The 16,373-nt window shown below is 39.2% G+C and overlaps 2 protein-coding genes across 2 annotated transcripts; one reads left to right on the forward strand and one right to left on the reverse strand.

Annotated features, from left to right (window-relative positions):
• Positions 1–1,531: 1,531 nt before the first annotated feature.
• On the reverse strand, positions 1,532–4,630 carry LOC130796830 (uncharacterized). The gene is made up of 2 exons (XM_057659231.1): positions 4,125–4,630; positions 1,532–1,650 (listed from the first exon to the last, which is right to left on the reverse strand). Exons 1-2 carry the CDS (start codon positions 4,616–4,618, stop codon positions 1,638–1,640), a joined length of 507 nt encoding a protein of 168 aa, XP_057515214.1. The 5' UTR covers positions 4,619–4,630; the 3' UTR covers positions 1,532–1,637.
• A 5,771-nt stretch (positions 4,631–10,401) lies between these two features.
• On the forward strand, positions 10,402–12,390 carry LOC130828492 (uncharacterized). Its single transcript, XM_057694473.1, has 3 exons — positions 10,402–10,495; positions 10,568–10,689; positions 10,759–12,390. The coding sequence occupies exons 1-3, from the start codon at positions 10,402–10,404 to the stop codon at positions 12,388–12,390; spliced, it is 1,848 nt and encodes a 615-aa protein (XP_057550456.1).
• The last annotated feature ends 3,983 nt before the right edge of the window (positions 12,391–16,373 follow it).

A 16,373-nucleotide genomic window follows, 5' to 3' on the forward strand; every position in this document is an offset into this window, starting at 1 on the left:
TGGGAGTCCGACTTATCGACTTCCCAGCTTTCATTTGGAATTTCAACTTTTCTTTCAACTGTTCAAACCCAAAGTGAAGCATTTATTGCTGTTATAAATAGGGTAGTTGGAATAGTTCCATCTTACCTAATCTTCATTAACTCTTTTCAAATCTTCAAATTGCAAGAGAGAAAGTAGAGAGAGACGCTCGGACAATCCTCATCCCTCCTTCAAACTTCTGACAAATCCTTCGAAGATCTTCAAGGTCTCTGACAGATCTTCACCAAATTTCTGACGAATCTTCACATTTCTCTAAGGTATTCAAACTTTTCCCAGATTTTTCGAATTTCTTCAAGTTATTCTTCAAACTGTTCTCGAATTTCTTGAATATCTTCAATCTGTTCATGAATGCTAGCCTAGAACTTTGAATTTGTTTATGAATCTAGTCTCCATTCTTTACAAGTTTCGGCTTTTACTTTATTATTATCATGGATGTCGCGACTACTAACTCAGACACCAACCCTACTAACTTGCCGGAAACTCCTTTGATAGTACGTAGGCGTCTTAATAAAAAGGGTTTACCAATGGATGACTCGGATGAAAGTAGTTCAGTGAGAATTACCCCCCATTATGAACCAATAAAAGCTGGGGATGAGTCGTCCGTATCTCCTATATACCCTCCGGAGATTATGAAAACTGCTCCTTGGGAAGTGAGCATTGCTTTCTTTCCAAATTACTTGCCGCGAATAAATCCTGACCTAGAAGGGTTATTGTATGTAGATATGGAAAACCTTGAAGGATCAGCCGAGTCTTCAGGAAGAGAGAGTGCGGCGCCAGCTCCTCCTCCATTCTACATTCCAGACGGCGGGCCTCTAAATTACTTTATTGACGTACAGACTAAGAGAGATCTAGACAACCGTCGGGAGGCCATCTCTCAAAAATGGGGTTTAAAAGATAACATAAATATTATTACCCCGGGGAATTATGACACCGTTAGGTTTCCCCCTCCACATTGTATAGCCGTATACTTCCCTTCTTTTGAATTAGGGCTTAGATTTCCTCTTCACCCGTTTTTTAGAGAGGTGTTAGAGTTTTTGGACGTCTCAGTGCCCGAGTTATACCCGAACGCCTGGGGTTGTATGGTGGCCTTTTTGATCTTGTGTAAAGTTTTGGCCGTGCCACCAACACTCACAGCTTTTAGATATATATTCAGAGCCCGCCTATGTAATTCCCAATCATACGGCTGTGGCTGGATTACTTTCACCCACCGTCGAGGACTGAAGATAGTCCAAGACCTCCCCGATAACCAGAAGGGGTATAGGACAAAATTCGCATACTTATACAACTCAGAGGGATGGAATATCAAGACCTCTTTTGATATAAAGCCCAATCTCTCGGGTTTTAATAATGGGTGTAATGACCCGTCTTAATATAGGGTGTATTGGCGGAAACAATACACTAAGTTGGGTCACTAAAATTTTTCAAAATAAATTTATAACTTCGAATAAAATAAATCAAAAAGTCATTACATAATAATCCAGGGAGTAAAACACTCCCATAAACAAAAATAAATAAAACATCTAAACTTCAACTTAATGTTCTAGGTAACCCTACATCTCTCAGTCTTATTCCCCAGTCGCTCCGAGTGAATTCAATCATCACCTGCAACAACTAAACCGCAAATTACCACTTAGTGGCCAGTAACTAGACTGTCCTTAACACAAAGGTTCAAATTTAAACAAAGAACTAATGCGAGACTTAATTAAAATTCAAACCAATTAACAACGATCCAACCATACAAGCCAAACCAATAGAGTCAAATAATGTTGATCAATTCAATTAATACCAAAGTAGGGTAACCAAATCAATTAAAACCAAGGATAACTTTTCCAAAACAATTTAACAAAAATCAAGTTAACAATATTTTCAAGTCGTACTTGGAACAGACGCAGTGAACAAATTCGCGGCCCACTAAGCCTAGATAAAGTCAGGGCGAACCTCGGGTCAACCACAATGATATAACCCTGTCTAAGAATGGCCAATCTCTCTCGTTTTCCGAAGATCCAGCATAACGAGAACGACAACTAAATCTAAAACCAATCTACTATAGATGTGCTGTCCAATCGAAGGAACCACTATGGACTTACCCAACGATTTCCAAATAACAACAAAACCAATGTTCATAAGGAACCACTATGGATTTACCCTTAAGAACCCAAAAGTCAAATTCCAAAACCAAATCAAATGTTCATAAGGAACCACTATGGATTTACCCTTAAGAACCCAAAGGCCACAATGACCGTTTCCAAAATACCAAAACTCCAAAGGAGTAGTTCAAAACCAATCAAGATCAAAATCATACAGTTTAAGTTGTAATGTCTGAGTTTGGAATAAGGATAATTCGAACTTAATCAAGAATACACCTTACTACAACTCTTGGCAAGAATATACTACAGACAATGTTATTTTATTCTTAAGTATAAACTTGTCGACAAGCAACAAAACAGTTTTATAAACCATCAAAATAAAATCACATAACCATTATAATAGTCAATAAAAGTCAATGGTCATGGTCAAAGTCAATGCCAAAGTCAAGTTCTCTATTTACATGACTTTAACAACAAATGGTCATAAACTATCTAATTAAATAAATAAGTAGTACATGAAATCAACACATAACCAAGCAATTAGGTACATGACCAAAAATAATAAAATAATAAATTAAATCAGATTTTAATTCCTCTTAAACTTAATTAATTCACAAAATTCAAATCAACTAGTTTAAGCCATCATTAAATAATAATTTTGTAAAATTAAACCCAAATTCATCAAAATTAATTTACACTATTACCTACTGATTGTAACATATTTTAGTGTTAAAATAATGTGGAAATAAATTAAAATCAATAAATTACAGCCAAATTACTATTAATAAAAAAATGCAGATTTTCCAGATTTTCATAATAATTTAAAATAAAATTATTCAAATCACGAAAATTAAATTTTAACCAATCCTAATTTAAATCTATGTTATAACAAATCATAGAAGATTAAAATAACAATAATATATGCACGAAAATAATTAAAGCAAAATTTACAATATAAAACCGAATTAATCAATCTAATTTTAATTAATTCTAAACAAGACTTCTATGTTTAATTAAGAAACTAAGTGAAGAAAAATCTAGTTACCTGGATAATGGAGGAAAGTAATAATCTTTAGAAGATTAAAGAAAACTCCAAGAAAATCTCCCAAATAATTTGCAAAATAAATTCCTTGAAGTAAGCTTGAATAATTCAAAATAAGTCTTCAAAAGTTACCCAAAAATATGATAATATTTTGACACTTGAAGAAAAATAAAGCAAGTATTCTTTTTTTTTTATTTTGAGAGAAAAGAATGAGAGAAAGAAAGTTTATGAGCTAGTTTATGAATGAATGAAAATTTCCATAACAATAGGCTAGTATTTATAGGAGGGGAAAAACCATCCCAAAAGACTCTTCATAATGGTTGAGAATTTATGAGCATTAGGAAGTTCAATCAACTTGAAGAAAAGAAAATGAAAAGATTTGAAGGATGTTCATGCATTCATTCCATTCTAGAATGTACCAATTAATTAAGCATAAATTAGAATCAATTAACCTAATTAAACACTAATTTTAAAAGATTATCATGATAATAGTGTACTAAAAAAAAATATATTTAGTCATCCTAATTTAAAACTTGTTACCACAAGTTGGTCCAAAAATAAATAACCTAGGACATATAATAGTAGTACATAAATTTAATGAAAATAATATATTAACACGACGACAACAACAACAACAACAATAATAATAATAATAATAATAATAATAATAATAATAATAATAATAATAATAATAATAATAATAATAATAACTTACGCTCCTTTTAAATCACATTATAAAGCATAAAAGAGATAGTTATAATAATCCACAAATAATATCATAATAAATTATTTTAAATTAAAAACTAGACTTAAAGAAAAGTAACTAGAAAGATGAATAAAATGGAAATTATGCCACAGAGAAAAATTCGGGGCATTACAATCCTACCCACTTATAAAAAGTTTCGTCCTCGAAACTTACAAAAAGAAAGATAACGAAACAAGGACGAAATAATTACCTTTGTTCGGCTACAAACAACTCGGGATACTTAAGTCGCATTGACTCCTCAGTTTCCCAGGTGGCTTGTTCATACTTTTGACTACGCCACAAAACTTTCACTAATGGCACTTCCTTTCTCCTCAGAGAACGTACCTGACGATCAAGGATTTTGACTGGCTTCTCCTCGAAAGTCAAATTAGGGTTGACCTCTACCGACTCTACGGCTATAACATGCGAAGGGTCACTTCGATAACGCCGTAACTGAGAGACATGGAACACATTGTGAACCTTAGATAGCTCGACTGGCAAAGCCAACTTATAAGCCACTTCACCAATCCTCTCAAGTACCTCATAAGGACCCACATACTTAGGGCTGAGCTTGCCCTTCACACCAAATCTCATTACTCCCTTCATTGGGGACACCTTCAAAAGCACCTTATCCCCAACATCATAAGTAATAGGTCTCCTACTCAAATCGGCATAAGACTTTTGTCGATCCTGGGCAGCCTTCATCTTTGCTTGAATAACTTTGACCTTATCTATAGTAGATTGGATAAGATCGGATCCCAACACCAACGAATCACTTATGTCGCTCCAGAAAGTAGGACTACGACATTTCCTGCCATAAAGAGCCTCGTAGGGAGCCATTTGGATGCTCGCATGATAGCTGTTGTTGTAAGAGAACTCTACCAAGCTTAAAGACTTCACCCACGAGCCTTGGAATTCCAGGGCACAAGCACGGAGCATGTCTTCCAAAGTCTGGATTGTTCTCTCCGTTTGCCCATCAGTTGCAGCATGGAAAGCGGTACTCAACTTCAACTTAGTACCAAAAGCCTTTTGTAACGAGGACCAGAAATGAGATAAGAACCTGGGATCACGATCGGACACAATTTCCCTAGGTACACCATGCAACCTTATGATTTCATTTGAATAAGCCTCCGCCATTTGTTCCATTGACCAAGTCTTCTTCATAGGAATAAATCTGGCAACCTTGGTCAAGCGATCAACTATTACCCACACTGCATTCAAGCCACCAGCGGCATTAGGAAGCCCCATCACAAAATCCATGGAAACGGAGTCAAACTTCCATGCTGGAATAGGAAGGGGTTGTAACAAACCACCTGGCCTTTGATGCTCAATCTTCACCTTCTGACACACCAAACACTTGGCAACAAATTCAGCAACCTCTTTTTTCATACAAGGCCACCAAAAGCTTAGCTTGAGGTCCTTATACATCTTCGAACCTCCAGGATGCACTGAATAAGGAGTGTTATGAGCTTCACTCATGATTTCGTTCTTCAAAATCGGATCATTAGGCACACACCATCGCCCTTTGAACTTCATACTCCCATCCTCTGCAATATCAAAACTCCCAGCTCGTCCTTGAGCCTTTGCAGCCCGAATCTTCCGAAGCTTAGGATCATTCTGTTGCTTCTCTCTTAACTCAGCATAAAGAGCAGGCTCAGAACTCATAGCGCTTAAGCGAGCTTTAACCCCACCCAATGATACCACTTCAATTTCCATCTTGCTGAATTCCTCACATAAGTCCTTGGAGAGTACCTTCATAAAATTCAGCAAGGGTCCAAGCTTTCAACTCAGGGCATCAGCAACCCTAATAGCCTTTCATTCCTTATACTCCAAGGTCAAATCATAATCCTTGATAAGCTCAAGCCAGCGCCTCTAACGCATATTCAATTCTTTCTGAGTGAAAATATACTTGAGGCTTTTATGATCAGTGTAAATTTTGCACGAAACACCATATAAATAGTGTCGCCAAATCTTTAATGCAAACACCACTGCAGCCAATTCAAGATCATGCGTAGGGCAATTCTTCTCATGAACTTTTAATTGCCTTGAAGCATAGGCAATAACCTTACCCCGTTGCATCAACACACACCCTAGTCCACTCTTCGAGGCATCACTGAACACCTCATACTCCTCTCCTTCTATCGGCAAGACTAAGACAGGAGCAGATGTGAGCTTTTCTTTCAATAACTGAAAAGCCTTTTCGCACTCTTCGGACCATCTAAACTTGCAGTCTTTCTTCATCAATTTTGTCAAAGGTTGAGCAATAATAGAGAAGTTATGCACAAACCTTCGATAATAGCCTGCAAGTCCTAGAAAACTCCGAACTTCAGTTACACTAGAGGGACTTGCCCATTCTATAATAGCTTTAATCTTCGTTGGATCAACCTTCACACCTTCCTTGCTAATAACATGGCCTAGAAATGCCACTTTCTTAAGCCAGAATTCACATTTTGAGAACTTGGCAAACCATTTCTGCTTCCTGAGAATGTTTAACACCATTTCTAGATGTTTAACATGCTCTTCTTCATCCTTCGAGAATACCAAGATGTCGTCAATGAAGACAACTACACATTCATCCAACAACTCGTGAAAGGACCTATTCATCTGGTCCATAAACACAGCAGGGGCATTCGTAAGACCGAAGGGCATGACGACAAATTCATAATGCCCATATCTAGTCCGGAAAGCCGTCTTTTGAATATCATCTTCCCTCACAGGGATCTAATGGTAACCAGACCTAAGGTCAATCTTAGAAAAGACACCCGCGCCCTTTAATTGATCAAAAAGATCGTCAATTCTTGGCAAGGGATATCTATTTTTGATAGTTACCTTGTTCAGTTCACGGTAGTCAACACGCAGCCGCATACTACCATCTTTCTTCTTCACAAATAGAACTGGAGCACCCCAAGGAGAAGCATTGGGCCTTATAAAACCCTTATCGATAAGCACTTGCAACTGAGTCTTTAACTCTTGCATTTCTGAGGGTGTCATTCTATAGGGGGGTTTAGAAATAGGAGCAGTACCTGGAATCAAATCAATCCCAAATTCTACATCTCTTTCGGGAGGGATTCCAGGTAATTATGCGGGAAATACATCTGGATAGTCCTTAACAATGGGAATGTCTTCAAGCTTAACGCCTTCGGAGACTTCAGTCACTTTGCACAAGAAAACTTCATTCCCTTTCCTTTGTATTTTCATCATCTTTATAGCAGAGATGATCTTCACACCAGGCTTTGCTTTGGTGTTAGAATAAGAAACTCTCTCCCCTTTATGGTTTCTCAATACCACCTTCTCATCCCTACAATGGAATACAGCTCGGTATTCCTTCAACCAATCCATGCCGAATATCACATCGAATTCGTCCATGGGGAACTCTTTAAGATTTGCAGTCAATTCTACCTCGTTAATGATAACAGGAACGCTTCGAAAAGCGCGATGACAAGAAATTTTCTCCCCATTAGGAAGGGAGATCACAGATTTAACAGACATAGAAGAGTTCAACTTGGCTTTTTCAATAAAGAAAGAAGAGATGAAAGAAGTAGTAGCACCAGTATCATTAAGCAGAGGTTCATCTTCTAGGAGGAATCCTACAAAAACAGAAATTTATATGTAGTCTTACATACTTCCTTGCTTTTCTAAAAGCAATTCCCATTTCTTACTACCCAAGTAATCCTCTCTCTATGGTCAAGTCAATTGCTTCGATTCCAAGTAACTTACTCAAGCAAGCCTCGGAATCGTTCAGCTCTGATACCAACTGTAATGACCCGTCTTAATATAGGGTGTATTGGCGGAAACAATACACTAAGTTGGGTCACTAAAATTTTTCAAAATAAATTTATAACTTCGAATAAAATAAATCAAAAAGTCATTACATAATAATCCAGGGAGTAAAACACTCCCATAAACAAAAATAAATAAAACATCTAAACTTCAACTTAATGTTCTAGGTAACCCTACATCTCTCAGTCTTATTCCCCAGTCGCTCCGAGTGAATTCAATCATCACCTGCAACAACTAAACCGCAAATTACCACTTAGTGGCCAGTAACTAGACTGTCCTTAACACAAAGGTTCAAATTTAAACAAAGAACTAATGCGAGACTTAATTAAAATTCAAACCAATTAACAACGATCCAACCATACAAGCCAAACCAATAGAGTCAAATAATGTTGATCAATTCAATTAATACCAAAGTAGGGTAACCAAATCAATTAAAACCAAGGATAACTTTTCCAAAACAATTTAACAAAAATCAAGTTAACAATATTTTCAAGTCGTACTTGGAACAGACGCAGTGAACAAATTCGCGGCCCACTAAGCCTAGATAAAGTCAGGGCGAACCTCGGGTCAACCACAATGATATAACCCTGTCTAAGAATGGCCAATCTCTCTCGTTTTCCGAAGATCCAGCATAACGAGAACGACAACTAAATCTAAAACCAATCTACTATAGATGTGCTGTCCAATCGAAGGAACCACTATGGACTTACCCAACGATTTCCAAATAACAACAAAACCAATGTTCATAAGGAACCACTATGGATTTACCCTTAAGAACCCAAAAGTCAAATTCCAAAACCAAATCAAATGTTCATAAGGAACCACTATGGATTTACCCTTAAGAACCCAAAGGCCACAATGACCGTTTCCAAAATACCAAAACTCCAAAGGAGTAGTTCAAAACCAATCAAGATCAAAATCATACAGTTTAAGTTGTAATGTCTGAGTTTGGAATAAGGATAATTCGAACTTAATCAAGAATACACCTTACTACAACTCTTGGCAAGAATATACTACAGACAATGTTATTTTATTCTTAAGTATAAACTTGTCGACAAGCAACAAAACAGTTTTATAAACCATCAAAATAAAATCACATAACCATTATAATAGTCAATAAAAGTCAATGGTCATGGTCAAAGTCAATGCCAAAGTCAAGTTCTCTATTTACATGACTTTAACAACAAATGGTCATAAACTATCTAATTAAATAAATAAGTAGTACATGAAATCAACACATAACCAAGCAATTAGGTACATGACCAAAAATAATAAAATAATAAATTAAATCAGATTTTAATTCCTCTTAAACTTAATTAATTCACAAAATTCAAATCAACTAGTTTAAGCCATCATTAAATAATAATTTTGTAAAATTAAACCCAAATTCATCAAAATTAATTTACACTATTACCTACTGATTGTAACATATTTTAGTGTTAAAATAATGTGGAAATAAATTAAAATCAATAAATTACAGCCAAATTACTATTAATAAAAAAATGCAGATTTTCCAGATTTTCATAATAATTTAAAATAAAATTATTCAAATCACGAAAATTAAATTTTAACCAATCCTAATTTAAATCTATGTTATAACAAATCATAGAAGATTAAAATAACAATAATATATGCACGAAAATAATTAAAGCAAAATTTACAATATAAAACCGAATTAATCAATCTAATTTTAATTAATTCTAAACAAGACTTCTATGTTTAATTAAGAAACTAAGTGAAGAAAAATCTAGTTACCTGGATAATGGAGGAAAGTAATAATCTTTAGAAGATTAAAGAAAACTCCAAGAAAATCTCCCAAATAATTTGCAAAATAAATTCCTTGAAGTAAGCTTGAATAATTCAAAATAAGTCTTCAAAAGTTACCCAAAAATATGATAATATTTTGACACTTGAAGAAAAATAAAGCAAGTATTCTTTTTTTTTTATTTTGAGAGAAAAGAATGAGAGAAAGAAAGTTTATGAGCTAGTTTATGAATGAATGAAAATTTCCATAACAATAGGCTAGTATTTATAGGAGGGGAAAAACCATCCCAAAAGACTCTTCATAATGGTTGAGAATTTATGAGCATTAGGAAGTTCAATCAACTTGAAGAAAAGAAAATGAAAAGATTTGAAGGATGTTCATGCATTCATTCCATTCTAGAATGTACCAATTAATTAAGCATAAATTAGAATCAATTAACCTAATTAAACACTAATTTTAAAAGATTATCATGATAATAGTGTACTAAAAAAAAATATATTTAGTCATCCTAATTTAAAACTTGTTACCACAAGTTGGTCCAAAAATAAATAACCTAGGACATATAATAGTAGTACATAAATTTAATGAAAATAATATATTAACACGACGACAACAACAACAACAACAATAATAATAATAATAATAATAATAATAATAATAATAATAATAATAATAATAATAATAATAATAATAACTTACGCTCCTTTTAAATCACATTATAAAGCATAAAAGAGATAGTTATAATAATCCACAAATAATATCATAATAAATTATTTTAAATTAAAAACTAGACTTAAAGAAAAGTAACTAGAAAGATGAATAAAATGGAAATTATGCCACAGAGAAAAATTCGGGGCATTACAATGGGATCCCGCAATGTTCCTTTAACGATGCGGTGATCATAGAATATGCAAAGATGGACGTTCAATTGGGAAGGAAACAAATGAACGTCCAACTTAATTGGATACCTGGTCGTCCTGAGCTGGAGAATGAGAACCTCCTCTCAGCCTTCGGCATTAGCTTGGCTATCGATCGGAGTAAGAGTTGCCGAGTTTCTTCCTTTCCTTTTCTATAGTACGTTTGACTGTTGCTAACTCATGCTTCTACAGGGATAGCCAAGCAAAATCTTCGAGCCAAGAGTCCTGAACTAATGAAGAAATTCAGTGTTCTGAGACTTGCTTCAGGGGCCATCCAGCGGGCCGAGGATAAGCCTCTTCCCCTTCCTCCAAAGGTATATCTCTATACAAAGTTCTGTTGAAAAAAGATTTTTGTTGATTCTTCCTAACTTCTTCTTTTGTAGGACTCGGCAACCGTGGAGAAGGGTCTGGAGGACGTGCCTTCGGAGCAAGAGGCTCTCCGACTTCTTGAAGAAAGAAAGCAGGTTCATATCCCCGATGAATCTGAGAGGGTGGTTCCTCCTCAGACGAGGGGTGCGACAAAAAAGAGTGGGAAGAAGAAGAGGAAGCGGGATTCTTCTTCCCACAAGGAGAAGTCGGCAAAGAGGCCCTCCGTGGGCGCGGTCCCTACCGCCCGGCCCCTCCAAATAAGGCCAGTTGAAGAGGAGACCTCGCCCCTTCAAGACTCTCCACGGCCATCTTCAGATAAAGGGAAGGAGAAAATGGGGGAATCTTCCGCGGCTCCCTCCTCTCAGTATGCCGAGGTTTACCGTCGTCGGGAGGTTTCCCCTTTTCGACGCGACACACCCTTTCCGGAGCTGGGGCATAAGGGCTTAGTAGTCCGCTTTAACAGGGCGACGTCCAACTTAATCAGCAAAGTGGACGTCGACCTTTTAGAATCTATGCCCCCCCGTGATAGGGTGCGTCAAGCACAAGCTTCGGCGGCGGAGGTAATAACTTTTAAACTCAGTAATATGATTATTTTTTGCTTCCGGATTTCTTTAATAATCGTTCCTTTGCAGGCGTTCATACGGTTGGCCTTTGAGCTCGACGCCAACCGTCAAAGTGCCGCGGACCAGGAAACCATGGCCGCCCTTACCTCCCGCTGCGAAGAGCTGAACGAAGAATTAACAAAACTGCGGGAGGACCTGCCGAGCCTCAAAGAAAAACTGGCCAAGTGCTCTGAGCTGAAAGAACGCTTGGTCAGAACCGAACAATGGCGGGAAAGGGCGAGGAAGCAGCTGGATCAGATCGTTGAGAACTTGGATGCTGCTTCCACCAGGTCCGCGAGCATCAGCCATGAGGTCGGCTTGCTGATGGATACTCATGCCAAGCTCGTTCATCAGAACCAGCAACTAATGCAGCAAGTGTCGGCCGATTCTTCCCACTTCAAAATGATTCTATCCGCGGCTAAAGTATACAAATTGTGCCTAACCAGGAAGGCCCGGATAGCTCGAGATTGGCTTCTCTCGGATGAGCCGGAAGCGTCGAAGTTTCTCGGAGATCTGACGGCCGAGATGGTGAAGGCCGGAACCATGATTAGTGACGAGAAGTATCGTCTGGCTGCCGCAGAGTTGGGCATGGATTTTACTTCCCTTCAGCAAACTGCTGAACAAAAGGGGAGTGAAGCTTTGTCCAACCTTGCTCCTGTCTTGGACGGGGAGTTGGCGGTACTGGTCGACACGGTCTGGGACGCGTCCGAAAAGAGGGCCTGGTCTGAAAAGATAAATGCCGAGGCTGAGAGGGAGGCTTTAAGTCTCGACTTGGAGCAGCTGGCTCTCTCTTCTCCTCCGGCGTCAGATGTCCCAGAGAACTTGACGCTCTCCAACCTGGAGGTTCTATGCCTTGATCTATCGAATCTCATTATTGACGAAGGCCGGAACCTCCAGAGCTTGTCCCGGGAGTTGTCTGAGATCGGAGTGGAGCCGTTCAATGTTGAAGATTATGTCAGCTTCACCCCGAGTTTTGAAGAGGGAAGGATCGAATCTCCTCCGCCGCCGGGTGAAGATGTCGAGGCCTTTTTTGACGATGTATAATCTTGTATTTTAGTAACCTTGTTTTTTGTAAACATTCAACTATATTTTGAATATTCGATGTATATATTCCTGATTTTTCGTGATATCCATGCTTCTATTTGTTGAGCCGTGGCTTCTTTCTTCTGAGGCCGCGGAATTCTACTTAAAGGACGTGATTTTTCGATGTCACGTATAGGCGACATCAAGGAAATTTGGACTTAGAATATTTTCAGCCTTCAGACCCCAGTAGGGGGGTCCGACTTGTCGATGTCCCGGTCGCGGGTAATCTTTTTGGGAGACTTGGATTTTCTTTTGAACTCAGGGACCCCAAATTGGGGGTCCGACTTATCGACGTCCCGGTTGGGAAACATCTTTTGGAATATTTTGAACTAGGGGGACCCCAAACTGGGGGTCCGACTTATCGATGTTCCGGTTAGGAAACATCATTGTAAAGACTTAGAATGTTTTGAACTAGGGGACCCCAAACTGGGGGTCCGACTTATCGATGTCCCGGTTGGGAAACATCATTGTAAAAACTTAGAATATTTTGAACTAGGGGACCCCAAACTAGGGGTCCGACTTATCGATGTCCCGGTTGGGAAACATCATTGTAAAAACTTAGAATATTTTGAACTAGGGGACCCCAAACTAGGGGTCCGACTTATCGATGTCCCGGTTGGGAAACATCATTGTAAAAACTTAGAATATTTTGAATTAGGGGGCCCCAAACTGGGGGTCTGACTTATCGATGTCCCGGTTGGGAAACATCCTTGTAAAAACTTAGAATGTTTTGAACTAGGGGGACCCCAAACTGAGGGTCCGACTTGTCGAAGTCATAGGTTCGTTAGTGACTTAGAATAACTTGATAATGGGACCTCTCTCAAGGGGTCCGACTTTTGGATATTACTGATTTAATAAGATTTGCAATAGATTTTTACCAAATAGTTGCGAACATAGGTGCCAGATAATCTGAAATTGAAACTTCTGTTATAAAGGATTGATAAGAATACAAAAGTGAATTCGAATGACAACGCAACTACGTTGCGGGATGAGTGTAGTCGCGGATTGATGCTGCTAACACTGATACTAGTAACTGATTGCCCCTTGCAAATTTTATTAAATGTAGAATTTCTTTAGGTGGTCTCCATTCCATGGACGGGGTAGTTTTTTCCCTTTCATGTCTTCTAGTTCGAAAGTTCCCGGTTTGATGATGCGGGTGACTTTGAAAGGGCCGTCCCATTTGGCTCCTAACTTTCCTTTTTCCACGATCTTTCCCGTAGCTTCTATTTTTCGAAGGACCAAATCACCCATTTGAATGCGTCTGGTTTTTACGTGGCGATTGAAGCTACGGATCATCTTCTGTTTTTGTGCTATTGATCTCAGCATCGCGTTTCCTCTTGTTTCCGGCAGCAGATCTAAGTTTGCTCTTTTTCCTTCCTCATTTTCGTCGTGTGAGTAGTAGGTGACCCTTGTAGAGGGTATGCCTATTTCAACTGGGAGCACGGCTTCAGATCCATATACTAAAGAGAAAGGTGTATGCCCCGTTGCGTCTTTGGTGGTTGTTCGGCTTGCCCATAAGATGCCTGGTAGTTCTTCATCCCAATTACCTTTGACTCCCTCTATCTTCTTCTTAATGCCATTCAGGATCTCTTTGTTTGCGGACTCCACTTGACCGTTAGTTTGCGGCCTGGATACTGAACTGAATCTGATTTGGATGTTAAATTTGTCGCAGTAATCGATAGTGTTCTTGCTGACGAACTGCCTTCCATTATCTGTTATGATCACCCGGGGGATGCCGTACCTTGTGATGATATTTCTCCATATAAACTGACAGACTTGTTTGTCCGTGATTGAACTAAGGGCTTCCGCTTCTACATATTTTGTGAAATAATCAATGGCCACAATGATGAATTTGCGTTGCCCTTTTGCCGGAGGGAAGGGACCAAGGAGGTCCATGCCCCACTTGTCGAAAGGCAAGACGGCTTGTATAGCAGTCAAGTAATTAGACGGCTTCCTTCCTATCTTTGAATGGTATTGGCATTCAGGACATCTCTTGATCAAGTATTCCGCGTCTTCTCGGAGTGAGGGCCAATAATATCCACTTCTCAGGACTTTCCCGATGACAGTTCGCACTCCCTGATGTATACCGCATCCTCCTTCATGTATTTCGCGAAGGATATAGTTTCCTTCTTCAGGGGATACACATTTCAGGAGGGGGTGTGTATATGACTTCTTGTAGAGCGTTCCTTCGTGGAGTTCGAACCATCTTGCTTTCTTCTGGAGCATATTGGCCTGGCTTTTATCTTGGGGAAGCGTCTGATTTCGCAAATATTCGATGTACGGTTCCATCCATGTATCTGATCTGTCGATGGTGTTGACCATGAAGTTGATGCTGGGATTAGGAAGTACTTCCCAGATAATGTCTCGAGCCGCGGATGTTTCTGCCGAGCTGGCCAGTTTTGCTAGGGAATCCGCTTGTGCGTTCTGGGATCTTGGAATGTGCTCCAATGTGAATCTGTCGAATTTTTGAACAAATTCTTTCACCTGCTGCAAATACATCTTCATGCTATCATCCTTTGCTTCGAATTCTCCGTTGACTTGTCCCACGATCAATTGGGAGTCAGAGAAAGCGGACAAGTTTTTCGCTCCCGCTTCGTAGCAAATTCTCAATCCCATCAATAATGCTTCATATTCTGCCTCGTTGTTAGATGCTGCGAACTCGAACCTGACTGCTCTTTCCATACGGACCCCCGCGGAAGACATGATGAGGAGTCCAGCTCCACTAGCTGATTGTGTTGAGGACCCATCTACATACAACTTCCACTTCTGATTGGGTTCAGGATGACAGGGGAAGGTACTTTCAGCAATGAAATCAGCCAGAGCTTGAGCTTTGATTGCCGTTCGAGGCTCGTATTCGATACCGAAATCCGCTAGCTGGTTTGCCCAATCTGTGACGCGGCTTGACTTGTTTTTTCCTTCCAGTATCTTTTTCAAAGGTTGATCAGTCCGGATGATGATCTGATGGGATTGAAAGTAGGGCTTCAATTTTCTGCTTGCCATAACGATTGCGAATATGACTTTTTCGACTTCGCCGTAGTTTCCCTCAGAGCCGCGGAATGCATGACTCACGTAGTATACGGGAAACTGTTTCTTTTCCCTTTCCGCAACCAGTACTCCGGATAACGAATACTCGGAGACAGAAACATATAGGACTAGTTTCTCCCCTTTGATGGGAGAAACTAGTTTCGGTAATGTGGACAGGTGTTCTTTGAGTTGGCGAAAGGACTCTTCTGCTTCTGCTGTCCACTCGAACTTCTGTTGTTTTATTGTCTTAAAGAAGGGGGAACACTTATCCGCAGACTTGGAAAGGAATCTTCCGAGAGCGGCTATGCACCCCGTGAGTTTTTGTACTTCTTTTACTGAGGTGGGGGATCTCATGTTTTGTAAGGCCTGGATCTTATCGGGATTTGCTTCAATGCCCCGCTCGTCTACCAGAAAGCCGAGGCACTTACCTCCGGTAACTCCAAACACGCACTTGTCGGGATTAAGCTTCATTTGGTGTTTTTGAAGGGTAAGGAAGGTTTCTCGTAAGTCCGCGGCGTGCTGACTTGCTTGTTTGCTCTTTGTGATCATATCATCCACATATACTTCTAAATTCCGTCCAATCTGAGATTGGAAGACCTTGTTGACCATCCTCTGATAAGTTGCTCCCGCGTTTTTTAATCCGAAGGGCATGACCTTGTAGCAATAGACCCCTGTGCTAGTAATGAAGGCCGTGTGAGGTTGATCTTCGGTGGCCAATGGGATCTGATGATAGCCGGCGTTGGCATCCATGAAGCTTAATAATGCATGGCCTGCCGTAGAGTCGACCAGACGATCTATCTTTGGAAGTGGATAATCGTCTTTGGGGCATGCCTTATTCAGGTCCGTGAAGTCGACACACATCCTCCATTTACCATTTGGTTTTTTTACCAGAACAACGTTGGATAGCCACTCTGAGTATT

The sequence above is a fragment of the Amaranthus tricolor genome, chromosome 12, assembly GCF_026212465.1.
Source record: "Amaranthus tricolor cultivar Red isolate AtriRed21 chromosome 12, ASM2621246v1, whole genome shotgun sequence".
In the NCBI taxonomy this organism is placed as follows: domain Eukaryota; kingdom Viridiplantae; phylum Streptophyta; class Magnoliopsida; order Caryophyllales; family Amaranthaceae; genus Amaranthus; species Amaranthus tricolor.